The sequence below is a fragment of the Alosa sapidissima genome, chromosome 19 (genome assembly GCF_018492685.1).
Source record: "Alosa sapidissima isolate fAloSap1 chromosome 19, fAloSap1.pri, whole genome shotgun sequence".
Lineage (NCBI taxonomy): Eukaryota > Metazoa > Chordata > Actinopteri > Clupeiformes > Clupeidae > Alosa > Alosa sapidissima.
The window spans coordinates 18,098,071-18,123,433 of NC_055975.1; the positions used below are offsets into that span (position 1 = coordinate 18,098,071).

At 47.3% G+C, this 25,363-nt stretch overlaps 1 protein-coding gene across 1 annotated transcript in view; it reads left to right on the forward strand.

Annotated features, from left to right (window-relative positions):
• Positions 1 to 55: 55 nt before the first annotated feature.
• kiaa1109 (KIAA1109 ortholog) overlaps positions 56 to 25,363 on the forward strand; it is a 51,672-nt gene continuing 26,364 nt past the window's right edge. Inside the window, 51 exon segments of the mRNA XM_042073169.1 lie at positions 56 to 196; positions 2,526 to 2,637; positions 2,799 to 2,915; positions 3,167 to 3,245; positions 3,395 to 3,459; positions 3,732 to 3,906; positions 4,040 to 4,121; positions 4,275 to 4,468; positions 5,287 to 5,366; positions 5,551 to 5,689; positions 5,881 to 6,037; positions 6,748 to 6,826; positions 7,153 to 7,244; positions 7,448 to 7,565; positions 7,766 to 7,921; positions 8,083 to 8,180; positions 8,462 to 8,694; positions 8,809 to 8,888; positions 8,891 to 8,914; positions 9,224 to 9,274; positions 9,277 to 9,416; positions 9,821 to 10,018; positions 10,626 to 10,763; positions 10,956 to 11,132; positions 11,657 to 11,785; positions 11,918 to 12,037; positions 12,346 to 12,626; positions 12,918 to 13,162; positions 13,289 to 13,487; positions 13,995 to 14,808; positions 15,121 to 15,191; positions 15,416 to 15,589; positions 15,798 to 15,918; positions 16,237 to 16,377; positions 17,186 to 17,307; positions 17,534 to 17,712; positions 18,046 to 18,264; positions 18,519 to 18,727; positions 18,934 to 19,079; positions 19,315 to 19,465; positions 19,665 to 19,817; positions 20,047 to 20,284; positions 20,597 to 20,742; positions 20,897 to 20,982; positions 20,984 to 21,120; positions 21,598 to 21,762; positions 22,037 to 22,221; positions 22,450 to 22,625; positions 22,848 to 23,650; positions 23,959 to 24,204; positions 24,780 to 24,873. Coding sequence (XP_041929103.1) covers positions 2,538 to 2,637; positions 2,799 to 2,915; positions 3,167 to 3,245; positions 3,395 to 3,459; positions 3,732 to 3,906; positions 4,040 to 4,121; positions 4,275 to 4,468; positions 5,287 to 5,366; positions 5,551 to 5,689; positions 5,881 to 6,037; positions 6,748 to 6,826; positions 7,153 to 7,244; positions 7,448 to 7,565; positions 7,766 to 7,921; positions 8,083 to 8,180; positions 8,462 to 8,694; positions 8,809 to 8,888; positions 8,891 to 8,914; positions 9,224 to 9,274; positions 9,277 to 9,416; positions 9,821 to 10,018; positions 10,626 to 10,763; positions 10,956 to 11,132; positions 11,657 to 11,785; positions 11,918 to 12,037; positions 12,346 to 12,626; positions 12,918 to 13,162; positions 13,289 to 13,487; positions 13,995 to 14,808; positions 15,121 to 15,191; positions 15,416 to 15,589; positions 15,798 to 15,918; positions 16,237 to 16,377; positions 17,186 to 17,307; positions 17,534 to 17,712; positions 18,046 to 18,264; positions 18,519 to 18,727; positions 18,934 to 19,079; positions 19,315 to 19,465; positions 19,665 to 19,817; positions 20,047 to 20,284; positions 20,597 to 20,742; positions 20,897 to 20,982; positions 20,984 to 21,120; positions 21,598 to 21,762; positions 22,037 to 22,221; positions 22,450 to 22,625; positions 22,848 to 23,650; positions 23,959 to 24,204; positions 24,780 to 24,873 — 8,522 coding nt within the window. The 5' untranslated portion in view covers positions 56 to 196; positions 2,526 to 2,537.

The window sequence follows — 25,363 nt, forward strand, 5'->3', positions numbered from 1 at the left end:
CTATTGGTGTGTTTGCGCACGTGATTCGCGCAGCAGGAAGCGCAGATATTCTACATGTAAATAATCCGGAAAAGAGAGCCGTCGCTGTGTTGGACATGAGATATGAATGTGACGCTGTGTGAGGGGATACGAAACCTACCTAACTCGAGATTATGGATATCAGATAGACACGTTCTTCCCCACTTAGTGGCCTGAGGTCAGTGCTATGCTTCTTTTAATTTAACGTGTTGAATTTGCCTGTGGAAGTGTCAGAAGTCATTGGGGTGCGGCCTGTCGAAGCTAGCTGGCTAACGTCAGTGCATAGCACACCTGCTGAATTGACAACACAAATCGCTGTCCAAGGATGCTTATTGTTCAGTGTCTTTTCAGTTCCCGGTAGCTATTCAGAACGCTCATTAACTTGACACGTATTTTAAATATGTATCATGCTGTAGGCTAGTGCCTTCAACATTGCATTAGCTTTTGAGTTTAGAGCTAATGTTAGCTAACTTGCTTTGCAAACTGGTGAAAGTACCAAGTATGGCTGCATTGATTGTCTGGTACACAACTGAATTCGTTAACCATTAAGTTAGCTGATTCCAGGTAAAGTAGGCCTACTGATTTCATGTTGTCTCAGACCTCTGACCATTTTAATGGACCTCCCTGCAGAGGGTAACGTCATACGTCGCACATAGAACATGGTTTTAAGCCATCACGAAATTGAATGGTAGTCTCAATGGTAGCATTGTTTTTTCAATCCGGTGTTGTCAAGAACGCATTCCCTCTCGTTTCACATTACTGATTTTATTGTCAGCAACTTTTCTGAAGTGTAACGTTATGATTTGTGTGATTTGTTGTTGTCCATTTGCTGATTTGCTAAGCCCTCAACTAAGCTGGCACCGTCACACACATTCACCCGCCAGTTGAGACTGTTATGAAAATCACCTCCACTGACGATTATATTATCCACGTTATAACGTAATACGTTACACTGTAGTATACACAGTATTTGTTTTGTCCACTGTTTCCTTTTGAATGGAGTGTGAATGTGAAATTATTAAGAAAGGCCAAGGTGTCTTTGAGGAAGCCTAATTCAAGTAATGGCTACTATAAGACAAATCCATATTCATTTTAGCACACTGATCTGCAATTTTCGTTCTTAGAATTATTATGTACAATATAGGGACACATTGTGTAGCATAGTTTGGAGTCTGAGATGTGTTTAGGCTCATGCCTCAAACAACAATAATTAAATGCCATGTCCAATGCGCAGTAAAGAAAACAAAACTAAAAGTAGCTTTAAGTGTTACTCACACTATCAGCATCTAGGTTAGCTGGTAGATTAAACCTCAGAAATATCTTTGCCACTGCCACACAACGTAACATACCCAGTGCAGCAAAATCACACACACTAACAGCCCTTATTCTCCTCGTCTTGCTGTTAAGAGGATCACCTTTTCACATGACTGTACACACTGAGATGCAGATTATCACTAAAGCAAAGATTATTACTGAGTCCCTCTCTTTCATTCTCTCACTCACTCACTCACACACACACACACACACACACACACACACACACACACACACACACACACACACACACACACACAATCTCTCTCTCCATCACAAAAACACATTGTGTATTCTCAAACACACACAATCTCCCTCTCAATCAAAAAAACACATGGGTATTCTCAAACACATACACATTCAAATGATTTTGGTATGTGTGGAAAAAAAGAAGATTTTGGCCACTCTGTGACTGACAGAGACTGGGCAGCTGACACTGTTTAATATTTCATACATGGACATACAGGGCAGCATACAGGGCAGTGTTTGTAAGTATTGTCTGTGTGGGCACTGTTGTGTGTAGGGCTTCAAAAGATTTCAGTGTATCTGCTGTGTGTGGGCTCTGCGAGTGAACATGGGCTTTGTTTTCAGTCTGCACTGTGCATCAGTATCTGCATCCATTTGAAGCCATGTTTTTGATCAGTGGCCATCTATTTTTCTTGGCTGGAGCCAATACGTTGTGTGTGATTTTTAAAAATATATATAATTAGAATATAATATAAATCATATAGAATTATTTACCATTTTGGTCGAAGTCTGTGAGTTTTTGTGACGTGAACGGCATCTTTAATTAGGATCACACAATATAGGCTAACAGATGTGAAAAGCACTCTGGTGCTTACAGTACACCACATTATGATGCTTTGTGAGGTTGCTGTTTGGTGTTTAAGTGTGAACTTTATATGTGAATGAACATTGTTTAAGCTAGGAAGCAGAAACATATTTTCTAAAATGCTGTCCAAGGTGTACACATTTGTTTGTCCCAAAACACCAGAGATGGCTGGCTTCATTTAGAAATGTAGCTTTCTGGGCCGTGGTTAAGTCCTGCTGGATGGTGAATATATAACTGGTGTCATTGCTTTGGTATAACTTGACTGTGTGTGTTAATCTGGTGGATCAGGTGCTTAAATAGTTTTTGCCTGTGTGTCTGTGTGTGCACCATATGTCCCTCTCTATGTTCACTCAATTCTAAGATTGGAGTGGAGATGGAATCGAGCAAACCCAACAACACCTTGCCCTATGGGCTGGATGACTTGGAGGACTACCTCAACCAGCGGGACTCCAATTCAGTCTGGCTGTTAGTGGGTAAGTGTGTGAAGAGCGAAGGATGTGGCACAGACTGTTTTTGATGGAGGGGCAATATTTGACATGGACAAGAGTGTGTCTCTAACTGTGTTGTGTGTGTGTGTGTGTGTGTGTGTGTGTGTGTGTGTGTGTGTGTGTGTGTGTGTGTGTTTATTCTGCAGCTACCATCTTGTCCTGCGGATGGATCATCTACCTGACCTACTACAACTCCCGCAACATTGGCCTCATCCTCACACTCATCATTAACAAGCTGTACAAGAAGGGATATATCCACATCGGTACTGTGAACTCTCAAGTGTAGTGTACATGTATATAATGTGTTATGTAGATGCCTAAAGTACTTATGATGATCGTGGAGTGATGGTATGCATTCATGTAAGGAGTCATAAATCTAGTGGGCATGCAGATATGCATGTTTAGATGTAACATGTTACTGCCTGTTGGTATCCAGTATTTCAGTTTCCTGCTAACATTCATGGTTCTTTAAGAGCTGCTTATGTGAGTGTCTTTTCTTTCTTTTTTTTTACAGGCTCATTTTCTTTTTCCGTGCTGTCGGGGAAGGTCATGTTCAGAGATGTTTACTACATTGATGAAGACATGTCTATTAGGTAACTACACCTACTGCATTCCATAGTGGCATGACACGCGCACTCTGTGTTTACTCTTGCAACATGGAACACAGTGTGTTCTATTTTGCCTAGCTGATAATGCTGAAATAGCTTTATGAATATGTTTGATCTATTCCATTTTGTGTTAGAATACAAGATGGCTTCCTCATATTCCGCTGGTGGAAAATGTACAACCCCAAGCAAAAACAACATGGTGAGATTCCATAGGTTTTTTTCCTCCCACATTCCTCCTCTAACACACACATGCAACCACATGTCAGGGTAGGAACAAGTGATCTGGAGGCAACAGGTTGTTGAGGAAATATCCATTGTCAGTTGCTGCATCTTGTAGACATATTTAGGTCAACCACTGAACTCGGGATCACGTTTCAGGTTTTCAGTCACCTTGTTGGTCGTGTTTCAGTGAGCTCACGATCCCATCCTACCCTCTTAATTGGTGGCCATGTTGTTTGTTTTGGTTTGCAGACCCTAAGGCGGAGACGCGTCTGTACGTGACGGTGAATGGTTTTGAGTTCCACGTGTACAACCGAACGGACCTGTATGCTCGGCTACAGAAGACCTTTGGCCTGGAGCCCACTCTCATCCCCCCCAACAGAGATGAGGAGAAGGGCAGAGAGGAGCTGGACAAGCCTCTGGACAGGTCAGACAGCAGGAGCATGTCCTTTCCATACATGACCTGTAGCTGTACTGCCTACTGCCCTCTAAAAGAGATATTGAGATGGTCACGTGATGTCTTTGTTCTTATCTTGACCTCTTTGTTTTTGGCTTATCAGTGTCAACATCCAAGCTGAAGCACAGGACCCTTCATCATCCTGGAGGTCTCTCATCCCCGTGGTCAAATTCAACATCAGCACAGTAAGTTCCGCCTTAAAAGCATATGGACTGGAATGCATGCTTGTAATACACAGCGTAAGGCCAGTGTTTCACTGAAGCCTGTACACTACATCTCACCATAAGAATGCTCTGTCTTGCCCCCTCGCTCCCTCTCTTGCCCTCTCCCTTTCTTAGGGACGCGTTGCGTTTGGGAACCACCACCTGCCACAGACCCTGTGTGTGAACTTTGATGACGCTTTCCTCACGTACACCACCAAGCCTCCCAGCAGCCACCTGGACCAGTTCATGCACATCGTCAAAGGCTCCCTGGAGAACGTGCGCGTCATGCTGGTGCCCAGCCCACGCTACCTGGGCCTGCAGAACGACGAGTGAGTCTGACCCCCGTATCTCTTTCACCTTTGACCTCATGCTACCACTTGACCTTTCACCTTCTCGCCTTTGATTTAGTTTTTATAGTATATTTAGTATTTAGTACTTTAGTATCATGTTTATCTTCTACTGTTTCTATTGTACAGTAGAGTTTTCTTATATGTATATTACTTTTTCTGCTGTAAGTGCATGTTGTGTGTGATGTCTGTATGCTACTGAGACCTTGAATTTCCCCTTGGGGATCAATAAAGTATCTATCTATCTATTGCTGGCAGGTTTTATGCTAACTGCCTGGGTGAACTGTGTAGCAGATGTTTGAAAGGCAAAGATTGATTTACTTCAAAAGAGGTGCAAATCACTGTGCACACTTCAAGGTTCAAACTGATGGAGACCTGAGAATGTCAAGACCTTGCTTTGCATCTGAAAACAAAGGCTTTTTTGTCAGACAAATGTTTCACATTTTATGCAAAATCAGATTCTGATTTCATGTCATTGTCATTCATGTTTTGGAGGGTCTAGGGGTATCCTGTAATGTTCCCACCCTATCTATTCCCGCAATGTGTATACAGAATACCCCTAGTAGCTTTTAATGCTCCAGGGCATAGACAGAAACAGATGGAGCATCAGTTGGCATATAGAGACTCAGGAGGTGGCCAATTACAATAGACTGTTAATTATCATAGAGAGAGTATGGTTTAATTGGAGCATGACTGGATTGTGCTGAACCTCAATTAGGTATAATTGATTTGTAACTGACTGTAATGAACATGTAATTATTTGTTATGGCTGGGCTAATAGACTTGTCTGCCCCCTCCAGGCCACCGCGACTCATGGGAGAAGGCTTTGTAGTCTTGCAGTCTAACGACGTGGACATCTATTATTACCAGGATGAACCAGGTGTGTGTGTGTTACTGTGCTTGTGCAGTTGTGTTATTTTCGTCTCTGCATTTGGTCCATGTGGTCAGTGGTAATGTCCCTGTGGAACTGTGTGTGTTGAAGTGGGAATGCGCATTTCACTCAGATATGTCAGTGGATAGATCCTTGTGGAATATACATTGATTGTGTGTGTGTGTGTGTTCAGGGTTGGTTCCTGAGGAGCAGGACTCAGACGTGTGTTCTGAGGGAACCCAGCTTCAGGACCTCCCTCCCTGCTGGGGTCTGGACATCGTCTGTGGGAAAGGAACAGACTTCAACTACGGACCATGGGCTGACAGACAGAGGTGCTGTGCACATGTAGACACACACACACACACACACACACACACACACACACACATACACACACATACAAATGCCAAACTCACACACATTTACAGGTAATATACACCTCATATGGAGACAGACACACACTATCAGACAGCAGAACACACAGCAGACACCCCGCGCAATAAGTGGTGCATTCCCTCTGCAGGGACTCGTTGTGGAAGTTCTTCCTGCCAGCTGACTACCAGGCAATGAAAGTAAGCGAGGTGGCCACGCCAGGGAAGCCACGGCAGATCCTGGCCTTCGAGCTGCGCATGAACATCATCGCAGACGCCACCATCGACCTGCTCTTCACCAAAAACAGGGTACATGCACACTGACTCCTCTCTCTCTCTCTTTCTCTTTCTCTCTCTCTCTCACTCTCACTCTCACTCTCACTCTCTCTCTCACTCACACACTCTCTCTCACTCACACACTCTCTCTCACTCTCACTCTCATTCTCACTCTCTCTCTCTCTCTCTCTCTCTCTCACTCTCACTCTCACTCTCACTCTCACTCTCTCTCTCACTCACACACTCTCTCTCACTCACACACTCTCTCTCACTCTCACTCTCATTCTCACTCTCTCTCTCTCTCTCACTCACTCACTCACTCACTCACTCACTCACTCACTCACTCACTCACTCACTCACTCACTCACTCACTCACTCCCTCACAGAATGCACTATTGGGCCCTAATGTGTATATCTGCAGCACTGTAGCTGTATCATGTAGAGCGCGCTTGTGAAACAATGCAATGAGAACGGGGCAGTGATGCAAATATTTGCTCATTTATTGACACGTCACATGGTGCAATACAGCAGAAATCAGTTGGGTAATTTGTAGCATTTTATTTAACATCTAGAGAAACATGACTGAGGTTGACTTCATCCACTAGCCCACCAGTTGTTGTGCTCATCCGCTAACCCACCAGTGCTTGTAGTGTGGTGTGGCCTAGTTCATTAAATAGGCCACAATTTTTGCGAGCTGGTAAATAAAGTTGAATCAGCATAACTGGCGTATTTTTGACCCACAGGAGACCAATGCTATCCATGTGAATGTGGGAGCCGGCTCATACCTGGAAGTGAACATCCCCATGACTGTTGGAGAAGATGGTAGAAATGCGCTCTCTCTCTCTCTCTCTCTCTCTCTCTCTCTCTCTCTCTCTCTATATATATATATATATATATATATATATATATATATATATATATATATATATATATATATATATATATATATATATATATATATATATATATCTCCTTCTCTTACTTGCTGGTAATGTTGTGTCCATCATCTGTGCTTTGACATTCATTGTTAAATGTTATGCCATATTGTCTCCAAATTGGATGCCCAGAGCTACTGGACATTAACATTGCTTTGGCTTCTGTCTGAGCAGCGGAATGACACCGTCCTGTCCATTGCATTCCCTTCCCAGGTTACTCGCCCATCATTAAGGGACAGCTGTTGCACGTGGACACCACCAGCAGTATGCAATACAGAACTCTGCTGGAGGCCGAGATACTCCTGGTGAGTAGTGTGTGTCCATGCCTGCCTGTGTGGTGTGTGTGTGTGTGTGTGTGTGTGTGTATGGCCCCACTTAAAAGACTATGCAGCATGTAAACTGACGAAAGGTCAAGGCATTTACTTGTGTGTGTATTAATGTGTTTATTTGTGTCTGTGCTGCCTCTGGGTCTTCTGTGTTCTCATGTGTGATTGCACTCCCCCCACAGTTTAATGTGAAGGCCAGTTACCCGCGTGTGTGGAACATGCCACAGTCCTGGCAGTGTGAGATCGAGGTCTATAAAGCCACCTACCACTTCATCTGGGCACAGAAGAACTTCTTCTCGGGTAGAGCATGCAGTACCAAAACACAGTCACATTTGTTTTTCACACTTAAGTACACTTCCTGAGACGACAGAGACTTCCTGTTTACGCTTGAGCAACTGCTCAGTGTTGTTCTGCTTTCTGAGAAAGTCGAAAGTTTTGGTGATTAAAAAAATATATATATATATATTTGTTTTTTTGTGTGTGTGTGTGTGTGTGTGTAGATCTCATCCAGGATTGGGCCAGTGACAGCGAGCCTGACATCTACTCGTTCGTTCCGTACTCCTGGACGTTTAAGGTCCTCTTCCACCAGTTTGAGATGATCTGGGCGGCCAATCAGCACAACTGGATTGACTGCTCCACCAAACAGCAGGAAAATGGTAGGAGTCATGATGTCACTGCAAACATCTGCAAACTGTCAGTGGTTCATGAAGTCCTGAACATGACCACTCAGCTACCGAGTTAAACTGAAGTTATCTTTCCCTCCCTCTCCCTTCGTCCCTCCCTTCTCTCACCCCTCTTTGTTCCCTTGTTCCAACAGTCTATCTGGCTGCATGTGGAGAAACCCTAACTATTGACTTCACTCTCCCCTTCAATGAGTTTGTCCCCACCACATGCAACACCTGCTTCCGCCTTAAGGTATGTTATGTATGCATAAGGCATACGCCTATATGTAAATGCACACATGCACAACGACATATTTAAACATATTTTTATACTTGTTGAATTTCTGTCTAGTCAGTTTGTGTCAGGTTCTTATTTAAATGAATAATTAGCAGTGCATGACAGAATATACATACACACCTGCATGGACTAATTTTGACACATATTTACATGCATGTATATGCACTCAAAATAACTGTGTGTGTGTCTGTGTGTGTGTGTGTGTGTGTGTGTGTGTGTGTGTGTGTGTGTTGCAGTCGGAGGACACAGACATGCGTCTGTCTCTGCCGGACTGCCACCCCAGCCGCTATTCCCTGCTCACGCCCTGGCCAATGACTACCCAGGCCACTCGCACCCCCGACAACTCCATGCCCCCGGAGGGACACCAGGGGGGCGCCACCCAAAACAAGCAAAGCCCGCCTGGAGGAACATCACACAGCCCGAGTAAGAACACTCACACAAACACACACACACATATGCACAAGTTTTGGTTTGTTATACTGATGCTTCATAGATGCACTGTGTACTTTTGCGTATGCATGTCTCATGATCAATTTGTGTGTGTGTGTGTGTGTGTGTGTGTGTGTGGTGTTTGTGTTTTCAGGGCTGGCTGGGTGGACTGCTGGAGCGTCCCTAACTTCCTGCTCATCATCGACTACACCTGGCATCCCATTTACCCTCAGAAAGCGACCAGCAGCTCAAGCAGTCTCGTGAGTGATTCTTTACAACCAATCGCCTAAACACCACTCCGAGCTCTTTAGGGCTTGCCAGATGTGTAGTTCACCCAAGGATATGGATGCTCTCATTAGATGATAGCAGCATAAATCCCAGCCCTATGGCAGCACTAATATTTAAAGTGCATAATAAAATGGAACCCCCCCCCCCCTTTCAACACAGTGTAGCTCTAGTGATTGGTTTGGTAGCATTCCGTTTTCTGAAGACTGCGCGGGTTTTTTAGTCTCTGATATTGGTGGTTGCGTCATAAAAATATAATGATTTCCGGGTCTTTCTGTGTCTAGTGTCGGAGATGGAGGAGTCCATGCTCTCAGCTCTGAGGCCACCAGAGCAGGTCCCTCCAGCGCCCCCTCCCCACGGATGACCTCTGACCCCAGTGAGCTGCCTCCTGATAAGCTGCATGTGGAGATGGAGCTGAGTCCTGAGTCACACATCACTCTCTACGGCCCACTGCTGCAGGCACTGATCTCTATAAAGGTACACACACATACACCCAAAGGTAAACCACACACGCATGTGCACATAAATACACATACATGCATTTAACACTCATTTGCATACATCCACACACATACATTCTCTTTCACATGTGCACGCATATATATATTATATATAAACACACACACACCTACACTCTCACACACCTAAGTCCATGACATTTGAGCAAATTAAATGAGTTGAGTTTTCTGATTCCACCTCTTCAAGTTGTCCTGCTTTTTTTTGTCCTTCATTATGGTGTCATTACCTACTCCACTGATGCATTGTCTTTGCGTGTCTTTTTGTTGTGTCTTTTTGTTGTGTGTTTTTGGTGTGTGTGTGTGTGTGTGTGTGTGTGTGTGTTTGGTGTCTGTTTTTTGGTGTGTGTGTGTGTGTCTGGTTAGGAGAACTACTTCGGCGAGGACGACATGTACACCGATTTTGAGGAGTGTGGGTCCAGCCCCGTGCTAAGCTCATGTTCGTCGTCGTTGGGGTGGACGGGGGCCGTGGAGGAGAAGGAGACGCCCCATCCGCTCTCCCTCAGACCCTGGGACATCACCGTCCTCATCAACCTGCACAGGGTGCACGGACACCTACCCATAGTCAGTACACATGCGCGCACACACACACACACACACACACACACACACACACACACACACACACACACATACATGCAGTCGCACACACACACGTACGCAGATGCCTGTGTGGAGTACAGTTTATACCACTGCTTGGTTGAATTTCTTATTGTTATTATTTACACACCTATGACACACCTCTTTGATTTGCATTTGCACAACTCTCATTGAAACTCATTGTAAGATAACATTGTGAGACTTAAATAGAGCGAGCTAGACATGCTCAGTGGCAGAGGGGAACTCGCACTTCCCCACACACACGCGCATGCTGTTGGGAGGGGAAGAAGGAAGCTAACAGTGTGAAGTTTTTGTATCGGTTTTCCAGGTATTGTCTAGGCATGTGTGCACCAGTTGCGCATATGTTTTTCTTTTGGTGTTCCTTGTAACTACACACTCATAACTCTCTCTCTCTCTCTCTCTCTCTCTCTCTCTCTCTCTCTCTCTCTCTCTCCTCTCTCTCTCTCCTCTCTCTCTCCTCTCTCTCCTCTCTCTCTCTCCTCTCTCTCTCTCTCTCTCTCTCTCTCTCTCTCTCTCTCTCTCTCTCTCTCTCTCTCTCTGTGTATAACAGCACTGCAGCAGTGATGGGCCTGAGGGTCCAGCTGGCTTTATGGAGCGCCTCTGCTTTGAGATGAAGAAGACCTACAAGGAGACTTTTCTGCAGCTGGTCCTCTCACCACTACATGTTTTTGTCAGTGACAACTACCAGGTGTGTGTCTGTGTGTTGGAAATATGTTGTTTTTAATTGGTTTACCTCTGGATGTAAATGTTCTTGACTGTTGATATATGTAAGATATAAACAAAAAGAGTTGCAGCTTTGCACAGTACAGTCTGGCAGATAGATGACAAACTTGAACGCTGAAGTGATGAGAATGTGTGTGTGTGTGATTTGTGTGTGTAGCGCCCCTCTGTGGACGGTGTGCTGCGTGACGGGCACCTGAGTCTGTCGGGCCTGCAGATGCGCGCCCACGCGATGTTCTCCGCCGAGGGCCTGCCCGCAGGCAGCGACACACTGGAGTACGCCTGGCTCATCGACATGCAGGCCGGAGCCCTCACTGGGAGAGTCACCCTGCCACAGGTGTGTGTGGTGTGTCTGTGTGTGTGTGTGTGTGTGTCTGTGTATGTATGGAAGACAAGGAGTGTGTGTGTGTGTGTGTGTGTGAAAGAATAAAAGACAGGGGGAGAGTGTGTGTGTGTGTGTGCGTGTGTGTGTGCGTGTGTGTGTGTGTGTGTGTGTTTGTGTGTGTGTTTGAATGAGGGGGAGTGTGTTTACATTGGTGTGTGGAAGTATGTGGATTTGTGTGCTACCACTGCAGAGAGAAGTGGTGTGTGTGTTCCTTTATCTACTCAGTGAGTCCAAACAAGATGGCCTTTTCAAATACTTTTGAGAGTTTATATAGGTTAATGGCAAGTTAATTTAATTTTCATAGCATAGTCCTGCATCCCCTAGACTAGTCAAATTAAGTTTGACATTGTTAAATCAATGATTCCACTGGAGGTCTTAAGGTGTGCTGAATTGTGCAACTGGGAGTCTTAGGGTGTGTATAATGTGTGTGTGTGTGTGTGTGTGTGTGTGTGTGTGTGTGTGTGTGTGTGTGGTAGTGTGCCTCTTTACTGGAATGGGGCGAGGCGTTTGTGTTCCATGTGATGTCACGGGAGTTCCAGCTGGAGCAGCCAAAGCCATCGGTCACCTGCCAACACGGAGTGGACCGCAGAGTGTGTGACGCCAAGGTAACACACACACACAATCACACACACACACACACGCACACACACACACACACACACAAGACGCACAAGATGGAGAATCAATACTAGTACTAGTCATAACGAAATATTTTTTGTGTCTGTCTCTGTTTGTAGTCAGCAACCCTGCCTGGTCCATGTCGAACATCTGAGGACCTGAAGTACACCATGACCCGCCTGTCTATGGATGGTGTGCAGCTCTTCATTGTGGAGCATGGCTGTGCTGCCAACATAAAGGTAAGACACACAAACACACCTCCATCATACGAGAGAGCAAGTGTAGGCCTACAGATGTAGAACCACCGTTAACCTCTTGTTTTGAATACCTCTGTTCTATATGAGCTTACTACACTACAGCATCTGCAATACTGTACATGTCAATGTTAGTCAGGGACGTGTCCCTTTGTGTGTGTGTGTGTGTGTGTGTGTGTGTGTGTGTGTGTGTGTGTCTCAAATCAAATGTTTATTTGTCACATACATTATACAGGTAGCCTATAAATGCAGTGTGTGTTGTGTCTGACCTGATGTTTGTGTGCCCCCCCCAGACGGGCGCTGTGCGTGTGGCCACCTGTAACCTGCACACGGCCACAGTGGGGGAGGGCATCAGCGCCGCCCTGCACGAGGTGGTCATCAGCCAGTTCATCGAGCAGCAGGAGGGGGCGCGCCTGGGCCTGCCCCCGCCTCTTCTGCGCCGCTCCCATTGGCTGGAGGCCGGCTCCGTTACCTTTAACCTGGTGACAGCCGACATCGCGCTGGCTGCTGACCACCCTGCCAAGTATGAAGTGCAGAAGAGCTTCCTGGAGCTGCACGACGCGTATACCAAAAGGTGTGTGTGTGTGTGTGTGTGTGTGTGTGTGTGTCCTGCTGCTATTCCTGTGGCCTGTTGACAGGACTAATGTGTGTTCAGTCTATTAGTATAGTGTCTATCTGTGTAATACAGTGAGAACTTTAGAATGGTAGAAATGATGGAATGTGCAGGGCTAACTAGGGTACATGTTTGTGCATAATGACACGCCAATAGAGGCAGAGCAGCACTGGAGGTTGTGTGTGTGTGTGCCATGTCTGTATGTGTCTGGTGTTTGTGTGTTTGTCTAACGTTTGTGTGTTTGTGATGTAGGTTATATTTCCTGTGGCCTGATGAGAAGTTAAAGCGCACCAGGACTCGCTGTGGCTGTCTGGGCGGCTGCCGCTTCTTCGCCGGCTCTTCGGGCGGTGTGGACTTCTTCCGCCTGGACGAGATGACTCCCTCCTCGAGCTCCGCCTTCTCCTGCACCAGCGCCGAGAGTGACATGTGCTACGGCCAATCACTGCTGCACCCTGGAGAGCTAATCGTCACAAAGGAGACTCCTAAGCTTTCAGAGGGTATGACCATAAACATAACCATAAGCATTATTTATGTATCCCACTGTCATTGGTTGGCTTTTTGCTGAGGCTGATGCTGATTGGTTGGTATTTCTCAAGGCTAATGCTGATTGATCTGGTTTGCAGGTAAGAGTATTGGTATCCATAGAGACACCTGTTCTCCTGCCCCATTGGTGAATGGCGAGAGGCAGAGCCAACAGCTCCTGAGCCTGCAGGTGCCCCAGCGTTCTCACAGTTCCGCCTCTTCCTCAGAGGAAAACTCCTCCTCCAGTGCTGCTCTGCCCCTATTGGCTGGAGAAAGAGATAGCCCCACCCCCAGTACAGAGTAAGTCTTTTTCTCTTTCTTGTCATTATGCACAAACATGTACCCTAGTTAGCACTGGCACATTCCATCGTTTCTACCATTCTAAAGTCCTCACTGTACTACACAGATAGACTTACACTATACTAACAGACTGAACACAGGACACTCACACACGGACACACACACACACACACACACACACACGTATGCTATACTAACTGACTGAACACACATCAGTCCTCTCAACAGACCACAGGAATAGAAACAGGACGCACGCGCACACACACACACACATGCCACTGGACACGAGCACACACACACACACACACACACACACACACACACACACACACACACACACACACACACACACACACACCACACACACATACATACACTAGCACAGATGAGGCAGGCAAGCAGACAGGACACACACAATGCACACATCAACAGAATGGGAAGAAGACGATTCAGTTGGTGTTTTTTGGAGCAGTGTTAAGTAGCCTTTGTTGCTGTGTCCACCTGCAGGATCATGGGGTCACCCCCCGAGCCCCTGGCCACCGACGGTCCTCCTCTCCGCTCACCGCTGCGCTCGCCGCTCACGCGCCAGTCATCCGTCCAGTCGGCACGGCTGGGCAGCACCAAGAGCCTGTCAGCGGCCGTGTTCGCCGAGAAGGCGGCGGCGTCGTCGGGCGTGCAGTTCAGCAGCGAGGTGTCGCGCAGCGACGAGAACGTGCTGGACTCGCCGCGCCAGCGCCGCAGCTACGGCTCCTTCCCCTTCACGCCGTCGGCCGACTCCAGCACCTTCCACCAGTACCGCTCGGTGGACTCGTCCATGTCGGTGGCCGACAGCGAGGCCTACTTCTCGGCCAACGAGGAGTTCGAGCCCATCAGCAGCGACGAGGGGCCCGGCACGTACCCGGGCCGCAAGCGGCGGCGCCGGCAGCAGCAGTGTCCGCCACCGTGCATGTCGGAGGTGCAGAGCCGCACGTCCATCTACCACAGCGTGGAGGGCCCGCTGTCCGTCGCCTCAGACCCGCGGCCACTGCCGCTGCCCAGCCACACCTCGCAGGCGTCCTTCGTCTCGGCGCTCGCGCTCGAGGAGGAGGCGGTCTCCGTGGAGACGGAGCGCGGCGAACAGGGGCTGCTCACCACCCAGCCCCACCTCATGGCGTGTTACCAAAGCTACCTGGCACACTACCACGTTGCCAACTGGTCCGTCAAGCAGCCCACCAATAAGAGGACCTCAAAGTCGTCGCTGCACCGCCCCTTGGATCTGGACACTCCCACCAGCGAGGAGAGCTCGGCCTCTTTTGATCAGCTGTCCATACCCTCCTTTAAGGTTGGTGTGCGTGTGTTTCAAGATCTAGCACATAGTGATAGTACTAAGAGCAAATATCTGTATCTTTAATATCACAAACATGTCTGCCTTTTAAACAATGATCAAGATGAATGCATGTCTTTTGTCAATCCTGTAGTAAATGCTAGCTTGGAAATAAAGTCAGTTTGGATGCAAGTATTGTCACAGTACAAACACTTTCTCTTTGTCTGGATGTCTTCTCTCTCTCTCTCTCTCTCTTTCTTTCTTTCTTTCTTTCTTTCTTTCTTTCTTTTTTCTCTCTCTCTCTCTGTGTGCTTGTTGTTTTCCTGAAAGATGGTGAAAGCTGGTCTCTCTGCCAGTTCATTATTGGACAGAGGAGTGCAGCTGATGGGCGACTGCAGCAGGTAAACACTCGCTCCAAATCATTCCCCCTTTAGCGGAGATTTACAAACATCAGCTTCAACCACACACAATACTCTCCTGTGTGCGTGTGTATATGTGTGCGTGTGTCTGGCTGACCCTCTGTGTGTGTGTGTGTGTATATGTGTGCTTATGTCTGGCTGACCCTGTGTGTGTGTGTGTGTGTGTGTGTGTGTGTGTGTGTGTGTGTGTGTGTGTGCGTGTGCAGTACTCCTTACACACCTCTGGACAAGCGGGCGATGGACAACACAGACGAGGAGACCACCACAGAGGACTGGACGGTGGACCAGCCCCTGGCCCAGACCAGGACCACCGCCATCGTGGAGGTCAAAGGAGCCGTTAATGTGGTCCTCACCCCTCTTGTGGCAGAGGCGCTGGACAGGTGTGTGTGTGTGACCTGAGAGTGTGTGTGAGCGATAGATATCCATTTAGCTGGTATATACTTTGGTGTATAGACCGATTTGGTGTTGTAATGGAATGTTGGTGTGAATGCATGTGTCCACAATTAGTTACTGCAATATCAGTGAACCATAGATGTTTTAAATTGGAAATGTTGCTGTGTGTGTGTGTGTGTGTGGGTGGTGTTGTAGGTATATTGAGTCCATGGTGCACTATGCAAGTATTCGCCACCCAGCCTCTATTCTGGACGACCTTCATGGAAGGGTGCTGAACGAGGCTTACCAGTTCAGCAAGTCTACTGTTGCAGACACTGTGAGTTCAAACACTGCACTCATGCATGCAATATGCAACAATGTACGCATGCAATATGCAGCACAGACACACTCACAACAGACTGGGTAGTGTGATGTTGCTAGCTATTGAATATACAAACAGTATTGAGTATCCAGCACTCAAACAAACATGTGCATATTAGATGTGGACAATTAATAATAGTATTTATATAGTAATCATAAATAGGCAAGCACATGCAACCTTGTGGGTATGTAATATTATATGATAAAAAAACTCTAATAAATGATAAATCTAATAAAAGATATGTTGTTTTATTTGTTTGTTTGCTTGTTGCAGACCCAGCAGAAACCTGAGCACAAGCTGTCTAAGACCGAGACTCCAGCTTCAATGACCACTACCCACGGCCAGACAGACCTGTCAGTCAAACCAGACAATGTGAAAATCAAGGGCCTCCAAGCCAATGTCACTATTCCCAAGGTACTGCTTGTGTGATCAGACAGGACTCTGTGTGTGTGTGTGTGTGTGTGTGTGTGTGTGTGTGTGTGTGTGTACATGCCCATAGTGTATCAGTCCACTAATGCAGTGTTTTTCAACCACTGTGCCGGGGCACACTAGTGTGCCGTGAGAGATCATCAGGTGTGCCGCAGAAAATTACCCAAATGTCCCTCACTGGTCCAGAAAAGCAACTGTTGCGTCAAAGAACTTATAACCACATGCTCTCATTGATTGTATGATTGCACTATTTGTGGTATGCAGGCATTGTACAACGGGGGCCCCATGAATGAATGAAACCTTTATTGCCCCAAGGGGGAATTTGTCTTGCATTTGGGAGCCATAAGTTACACAGAGCTAGACAACACTTATACAGACTCACACATTGATGCAAAGAATGACAAACAAATCCAAAAAACATACAATATTAAAAAAGTGTGTATGCATGCTTTAGGATGGTATCAACCTGTCTGAATTCATGTCCAGTATTCACAGAATCATCACATATCCAGTTCATAACAATTAAATTAGATATAGGCACCTACAAATGAAACAGAGGGGGCTTGTTTTATTGAGCAGGTCTTGCATAGAAGCTATAATAAGGCCATATCTGTGTATTATTTGAATTTTTAGGCTATGGTATGTTTATTTTTTCTTCACACAGGATGTTAGTGTGCCGTGGGACATTTTAAGTGTCAAAAGTGTGCCGTGGCACAAAAAAGGTTGAAACACCAACACTGAAACACGGCACTAATGCATGAGCTTGATGTATGATGTTTTTGTGTTGTTGCAGGTGAATCTGTGTGTGCTTCAGGCGTCTGTAGAGGAGGGCTCCCCCACTAATAAGAGCTTCACACACGTGTCTCTGGTGGCCCTCTGCTTCGACAGAATCGGAACTCAATTCCGCATGAACAGGTAACACACACACTCCACAGTTAGTCTGAAGTGGGCAACATATGGAAACATTCTAACAATAATAATAACAATAATTCTTGAATTTCCCCTTGGGGATCAATAAAGTATGTATCTATCTATCTATCTATCTATCTATCATAACACAACATAACATTTATTCATGGGATGGCATTGGTTGTGATGGGTCTTGATGAGTGAGTAATGGTGTGTGTGTGTGCTCCTTTAGGGGTATCGTGGAGGACACAGAAAAGACGTTGGTGATGATGGAGAAGTTCTCCTCCAAGATGGCTCCCCAGTCGAGTGGCTCCTTGCGCTCCAACGCTGGTGTGGAAAAGGGCAAAGAGATCGCCGCTCGCCTCAACGTCCACAGGATACACGGCCAGCTGCGTGGCCTGAACTCGTCAGGTACACACACACACACACACACACACACACACACATACACACACACACATACACACACACACACACACACACACACATACACACATACAGTATACACACACACACACACACACACACACACACACACACACACACACACACACACACACACATACACACATACAGTATACACACACACACACACACACACATACACACAAATACACACACACACACACACACACACACACACATACAGTATACACACATTGATTGTGCCATGTTTAAATCTTTAGACATTTTGGAATATTTGAATAAGCGTGTGTGTGTGTGTGTTTGTTTGTGTGTGAACAGATCTAGGAGCCTGTGCCATCACTGCCATTCCATTTGAGAAGTCCAAAGTGCTGTTCAGCCTGGAGGAGACGGACGACTTCGCCCTGGTGGACGAGACGGAGCCCCCCATCACCACGGAGCACGTGACTGACCAGACCCCCGAGCACGCGCGGGCCGGAGCCCAGGAGAAGTGGGGCTGGATCATGTTTGAGTGCGGCATCGAGAACCTCACCGTCAAGGGTAACACTCTTAACTTTACACTCTTGGGGAAAATGAAGACGCATGTTTGTAATGGTCATGCTTTATGAGTTATGTTTGGATCAAAAAGAATAGCCTAGCGTGTACTTTCTGGAGAGATTGGCAGGATTTTTCAAATCAGCCTCATCTCATTTGTGTGTGTGTGTGTGTGTATTTGTGTGGTGTGTGTGTGTGTGTGTGTGTGTGTGTGTGTGTGTGTGTGTGTGTATTTGTGTGGTGTGTGCGTGCGTGTGCAGGTGGTCGTCAGTCTGGTGCCATCCTCTACAGTGCGTTTGGGGTGATGGGTGGGAATGACGGCTGTGTGAAAGGCGGCGCCTCCAAGTCCAACGGTTCCAGCGGCTCCCAGACTGGCAGCGGCTACAGCACAGACGTCTCCGACGACAACCTGCCCAACGACGCCCAGAGCCCCTCAGAACCCAACATCAACTCCGACTCAGACGAGCAGGTGCAAATCAGTTGCCATGGCAACAAAACCATGATTAAGTATACTGTATACAACACAAGTTTCATTACAATGTCATGTTATTTTTCATGTTTTATTCAAAATAACGTTGCAGAAATTAGAAATGGCAAGATATTAGTTTGTGATGCCTGTTTCTTGTGGATGGTTGTTAAGTCTGAGTTCTGATTGGCTTTTCTGATTGTGAGCAGGATGAAGGGGTGGAGTCTGATGACCTGAAGAAGGACCTCCCCCTGTTGCCCCCGCCCCCTGACTCCAGCAGTATGAAGCTGACCATTAAAGAGATCTGGTTCAGCTTCGCTGCCCCCACCAACGTGCACTCCCCAGCGCAAGCCAGGTACGCGCACACACACACACACACACACATAGGGGTACTCACACTTTTAAGTTAGTTTGATTGGATAACCATATACATACAGTATGCACACAGAATTGGTTCAGCCTTGTACTCTACTTACTCCACAAACTTGCAGTCACAAAAGCAATCCAAGGATAGATAAATACACTTTTTTCACGCACAGACACACTCACATCATCTTTGAAACACTCTCTTCTTTGGTTTGTGTGATCAGGCAGCTGAATCTCCTGAGCACAGCGACTCCAGCCGTTGGGGCCTGGCTGGTTCCTATTGACCAGCTGAAGTCCTCCCTGCAGAAGCTGGAGATGGAGACCACCCTCCGCGTGTGTGCTGTCATGGGCTGCATCATGACCGAGGCTCTGGAGGTGAGGCTCACACACACACACACACACACACACACACATACATAGACTCAGACTTTGTACCTTTCTCAACATACATATTGCATACTTTCTATCAATATGATATACTTACAGAGCTGTATTATGTATTTCATTCCTAGTGGATTTCTCTCATTGATTCTGTCTGTGTGTCTGTCTGTGTGTCTGTCTGTTCCCTTTACAGAAAAAGAGCATCCACATCCCGTTCCGCAGCAAGTATAACCGCGTGACCAAGCGCTCTCGGTTCTTGCATGAGGACCCGTCCTGTCTGCTGTGCAACATCTTGCACAGATACCTGCAGCAGGCCGACTACACTATCATAGAGGACGCCACCATGGTGAGAGGGGTCGGGCAGAAGCACTGGGGGTGGGGGCAGTAGGGGCATCACAGGGATGATTTACTTAATGGACAACCAATACATGACTCCTTTAATTATAAAGTAAATTACAAGAAAACAATTCTCTCTTCTCTCTCTCCCTGTCTCTCTTTCTTTCTCTCTTTCTCTTTCTTTTGTTCTTTCTTTCTTTCTTTCTCTCTTTTTTTCTTTCTCTCTTTCTTTCTGACAGAATGATGGTCTGCCTGCTCTGGTGACCCTGAAGAAAGGTTTGGTGGCGCTGGCACGTCAGTGGATGAAGTTCATTGTGGTGACACAGGGCTTTAAGGCGATTGGTCCCATTCGACCCAATCAGTTGCCGAAGCCCAAGGAGCCCGCCCCTTTCCCCCCAGAGCCCACCCTCGGGCCTGACTGTATCAACATACAGAGTGATACCAGCGCGGATGGCGCCGAGTTTGAGTTTGACGCAGGTGAGACACACACACACACACACACACACACACACACACACACACACACACACACACACACACACAGAGGAGGAGATCTAATGTGTTGCATGTTGATACAAATACATTACACATGTCACATATTAACAGAAAAAAATCCAAGTCATACAGTGTGGTTGGCTTGAATATGGGCATAGTTCTATTCATGGGATATTTGTGTGTGCATATGGTGCTTTTGTGTGTACTGTATATTCTCTCTGTTTGTGTCACTTCATGTGCTCATGGTTGTGTGTGTGTGTGTGTGTGTGTGTGTGTGTGTGTGTGTGTGTGCAGGCGCAGTGAGTGAGCACACAATGCTGTTGGAAGGTGTGTGTAGTCGTCCAGCCCAGACAGGAAACTCAGCCCCTGTGAGCGGTGTGGAGATCATGAGGAAACTCTCCAAATCTCACACACACAGCGAGTCAGCCCTTAGGATTAAGGTAGGAGTGTGTGTGTGTGTGTGAATTTGTTTAAATGTCTAATAAGCTTGTGATGACCTCACCATAAGAGCTAGAATTGACCACGGAATTTAGAGAATAAATCAGTTTACCATTGTGTGTGTGTGTGTGTGTGTGTGTGTGTGTCTGTTTTCAGGGCTCACACCCGTACCAGTCTCTGAGCTACACCAGCGGTGACACGGCCGCTGACTCTCCCGCCCACGTCAGCCGGACAGGCCTGCCGTCATCACAGTCCTCGGAAGGAGTCGCTCCTCAGCTACCTGACGGGAAGCTTCCCCAGTCTACACAACCTGCTGGAGGCCACACCCCCACGCGTCAACGAGGCCACCACCGCCAAGAGCAGCTCGCTCACACGCACCGGTACACACACACACACACACACACACACACCACTGCATGATCACATAGGAGAATGCATGAATGCACTCATACACATATGTTTTCTTGGATGTAAATATGCAGTGAACCTTAAACACGAATGCTCATTCACACACAGATTATTATGTCAGATGACTCACTCTAATCACATAAATGTCATCACTAATACGAACACATTAAAATGTAGCATGATTCATACCAACTGGAGAGTGTTTTCATGCAGTTACTAAATATGAACTGACACATACATACATACATACATACACAAAAACACGTTTCTGTGTGTAGTCAATAAGTCACATAAACATGAAACAGGTCGCCATGTGTCTTACTAAAATCAGATTGACAAACGACTGAAATAGACAAAATGTTCACATAAACAAAAATATTAACAGATGATTGCAATACTGTTCCAGAATGTCTAGTTCAGTTGTATGTGTATGTGTTTGTGTTGCCTAGGTAACAGTGTGGGCGCTGACGTGTTGACAGAGCACCCTCTGCTGTCGGAGCCCTCTCCGGTCAGCTTCTACAACTGGATGTCCAACGCCGTAGGCAACCGCACCGGGGGCAATGTCCAGGAGTCTCCCCTCAACCGCTCCCAACACAACAGCCTGCAGACAGGAGGTGTGTGTGTGTGTGTGTGTGTGTATGTGTTTGAGAAAGATAATTAGCAAAACTCACTGGCTGACAATCATATGTTGTGTAAAACAAAGATCAACATTAAAGGCATGGATTGTGTAATGAAATTTTTCTGTCATCTCCCGGTTTCCCACTTTCTCTCTCTCTACCTCTCTTTGTTTGTTTGTTTCTTTCTCTCTCTCGCTCTCTCTCGCTCTTTCTTTCTCTTTCTCCCTCTTTCTTTATTTTTATCTCTCTCTCTCTCTCTCTCTCTCCACAGGAGTCCTCCCCACCATCCCGTCGGCGTCAGACTTTAACACGGTGTTGTCCAGTGACCAGAACACACTGGACACCCACTCCCAGCACACGCACACACACTCCCAGCACAGCACCAGCCAGGAAGACCTGCTGGAGGTGGATGAGATCAACCAGTGTCCTGCTGCAGTACAGCTCGCTGATGCGCAGGTATGTACACACACACACACTCTCTCTCTCACACACACACACACGCACACATACAAGCACAAATTCACCACACAAAGGAAACGCACATGTATAACTAACACACTGCAACTGTGGTCGTGTGTGTGTGTGTGTGTGTGTGTGTGTGTGTGTGTGTGTGTGTGTGTGTGTGTGTGTGTGTGTGTGTGTGTGTGTGTGTGTGTGTGTGTGTGTGTGTGTGTGTGTGTGTAGGTTGTGTTTAAGCCACTGCTGAGCCACACAGGCATCCAGCCGCAGGACGCTCCTCCCTTCAGCTATAAGATGTACTTTGGGGAGCACCTGTCCTTTAGCGGCACCCTGGAGTGCCTCAGGGCCGACATCGTGGACTCCGACACCAGCAAGGACCGCAAGAACAAACGCGCTCGCAGGTACATGTGGGGGAAACACTGTAGCACAACATTATGGGGAAATTACTCTGTCAGTTAGCATCGCTTCAGAGCAAAAGGATGACTAATAATAACTCATATTTAGGGAGTAATTTCGCTTTAGAGTGTGAGTGTCAATTTAGTGTGTGTGTGTGTGTGTGTGAGTTAACAAGCATTAATATCTTGTATTAAAATGAATACCTCTGTGTCTGTATGGGTTTGTAGGCAGGGTATGGTGAACCTGCCTCCGCTGGAGTTCAAGCCGGCGCTGATGATTGAGACGTTCAGCCTGAACGCTGTGGTGCTGGAGAAGTGCATGTCGTCGGCGGCGCCAGCCGGCCTCTCGTCCTTCCACGAGCTGAGCCGCCGGCCGCACGCCAGCGTCCACTGCCACTTTACGCTGGCATGCCAGGCCATCCGCCAGCACGTGGACATGGCCCTGGTGCGCCTGGTGCATCAGTTCAGCACCATGATCGACCAGATCAAGGCCACGCAGACCGACATCAAGCTGAGCCGCTACACGGCCGGCTCGGCCTCGCCCACGCCCACCTTCAAGGCGCGTCCGTACCGCCAGTTCCGCTCGTCCGACTTCAGCCGCAGTAGCCGCGGGAGCCTCAACGGCACCGTCCAGCGCCACGGAGGGCAGAAGGGCAAGCGCTCGGGCACTACCGCGTCCGGGGCGGGCGCAGGCGTCGGAGGGGGCATGGGCGGAGTGTCCGGCGGAGGGGTGAGCTCCAGCTCGGGCATCCCGGGGCTGGACACGCTGCCTCGGCGAGAGCCCAGGAGTGGGCGGAACACGCTGGGCCGCTCGGAGCGCCGCACGTCCAAGGTGTCGCGGAAGGGCTCGCGCGACGTGGCCGACCACATGACCATCCAGATGGACGACTCGGACTCCATCACGGTGTCGGAGCAGAGCGAGCCGTCGGCCGAGTGCTGGCAGAACATGTACAAGCTGCTCAACTTCTACTCGCTCATATCGGACCCCACGGGCATCCTGGACAAGGAGTCCCCCGAGAACGGCCTGTTAGGTGAGAGAACCCATCAGTCAGAATCGAATCAATTGATTATGGATCTTAAGCGTCTTACTGGGTGTCATGTGTAATCAGCAACCTGTCAGCTTACAGTATTATTGCATGCTGGCAACAAATAGGCGGCGGTTTGCATCTTAACCAGTGGTCAGACCGTGTGTGACAGCCAGTTGTTTGAACCATCTTAAAAATAACCTGTGAAGAGAAGACAAGGAAAAAGCCAAGATATAATAGAGTTTACAATAAGCCTGTAAGTGCGTGTGGTTTATTTGATTCTGTGTATGTCTTTACTCTCTCCTCTAATGCAGAGGGTGGACGAAGCCCCACGGATCCTCCGTGCCGATTGGTGATCGAGTCGGAGGGTGAGTCCCCGCCCAGTCGGCCGGGTCGCAGGCGGAGCCTGGGCGGCAGCGAGCCGCACCACGTGACCCTGATCGTGTTCGGCGTTGGCATGGTGAACCGCACGCACCTGGAGGCTGACATCGGCGGCCTCACCATGGAGGCAGAGCTCAAGAAGATCCACGGCAGCTTCACGCTCAAGGAGAAGATGAAGGGTATTCACAAACACACTGACTTAACGCCGTGTACATCACCACATGCAGTAGACACAGCGTGCTACCGCTACAGACACACTCTCACTCAAACACTCAGATACATACACATGCCCACAAAAAATGTATTGTACATTCACTCACAGCTTTGTGTATACTTGTAAGCTTGGAGTTGTCTTGAACACAGCACAGTGCTACACTATGGGGTTATTCATGAGCCCCCAATGTTCATGCCCCCAGAGTGTAGTACTATAGTTGCCTGCAGCTCTAGCTGTTGACTGCAGCAACTTGAGCTAGGTAGAACTGATTGGTTTCATTTTTCAGTAATCGGTGACCTCGATCTGAACATTTAATACAGTGTATTTAAAACAGCGGCCACACATGGTACAACGTGGTATTACAAGAGAGATGGCCTGGTGCTAGCTGGTTTGATTGCTAACTTCAGTGGAACAACGCAGAGCATAGACATTTGTCTGTACAATGCAATTATTCCCTGAAAATTTCCCAGCTCAGAATGTTATGTGTTTTATACCCGCCTGCAGTACTACATGATGGGAAATCTTGCTGTCTGTTTGCAGATATCCTGCACCAGAAGATGACGGAGACCTGTGCGTCATCTCACATCGGCGGCGTGAACATCGTCCTGCTAGAGGGCATCACTCCAGACATCCAGTTAGTACCGATCAATGACTTTTAACTTGTGAACAGTGACCTCGCATTTTCCAATGGGGGATGTAGTAATCAGTTGTCAAATGTCAACGCAGGGTACACACACACACACACACACACACACACATCTCGCTCTCCCTTTCTCTCTCACACACTTATACATACTTTCAGTATTCATTTTTTCAGGGTTTGTTGGTCATGTTTTAAAATCGTCTGATTTTTCTGTTTACTTTGTGCATGTTTTCCTGGTTATTGTAATTGCTTCTCTCTCTCTCTCTCGTTCTCTCTCTTTTCAGCAGTTGGTTTTGAATTGCCGTGGTTTTCTTTTCCAACTCTCCGCTCTTGATGAAAATTAATCTTTTATTCCCTCTTCTTCTCTCTTTGTTTCTTTCTTTTTGTCCCTTCTCTATTTTACCTCTTCACATTTCTTTCTCTCTCTCTCGCTCTCTCTCTCTCTCTCTTGCCCTCTGCTACCTTCTCCCTTCTCTCTCTC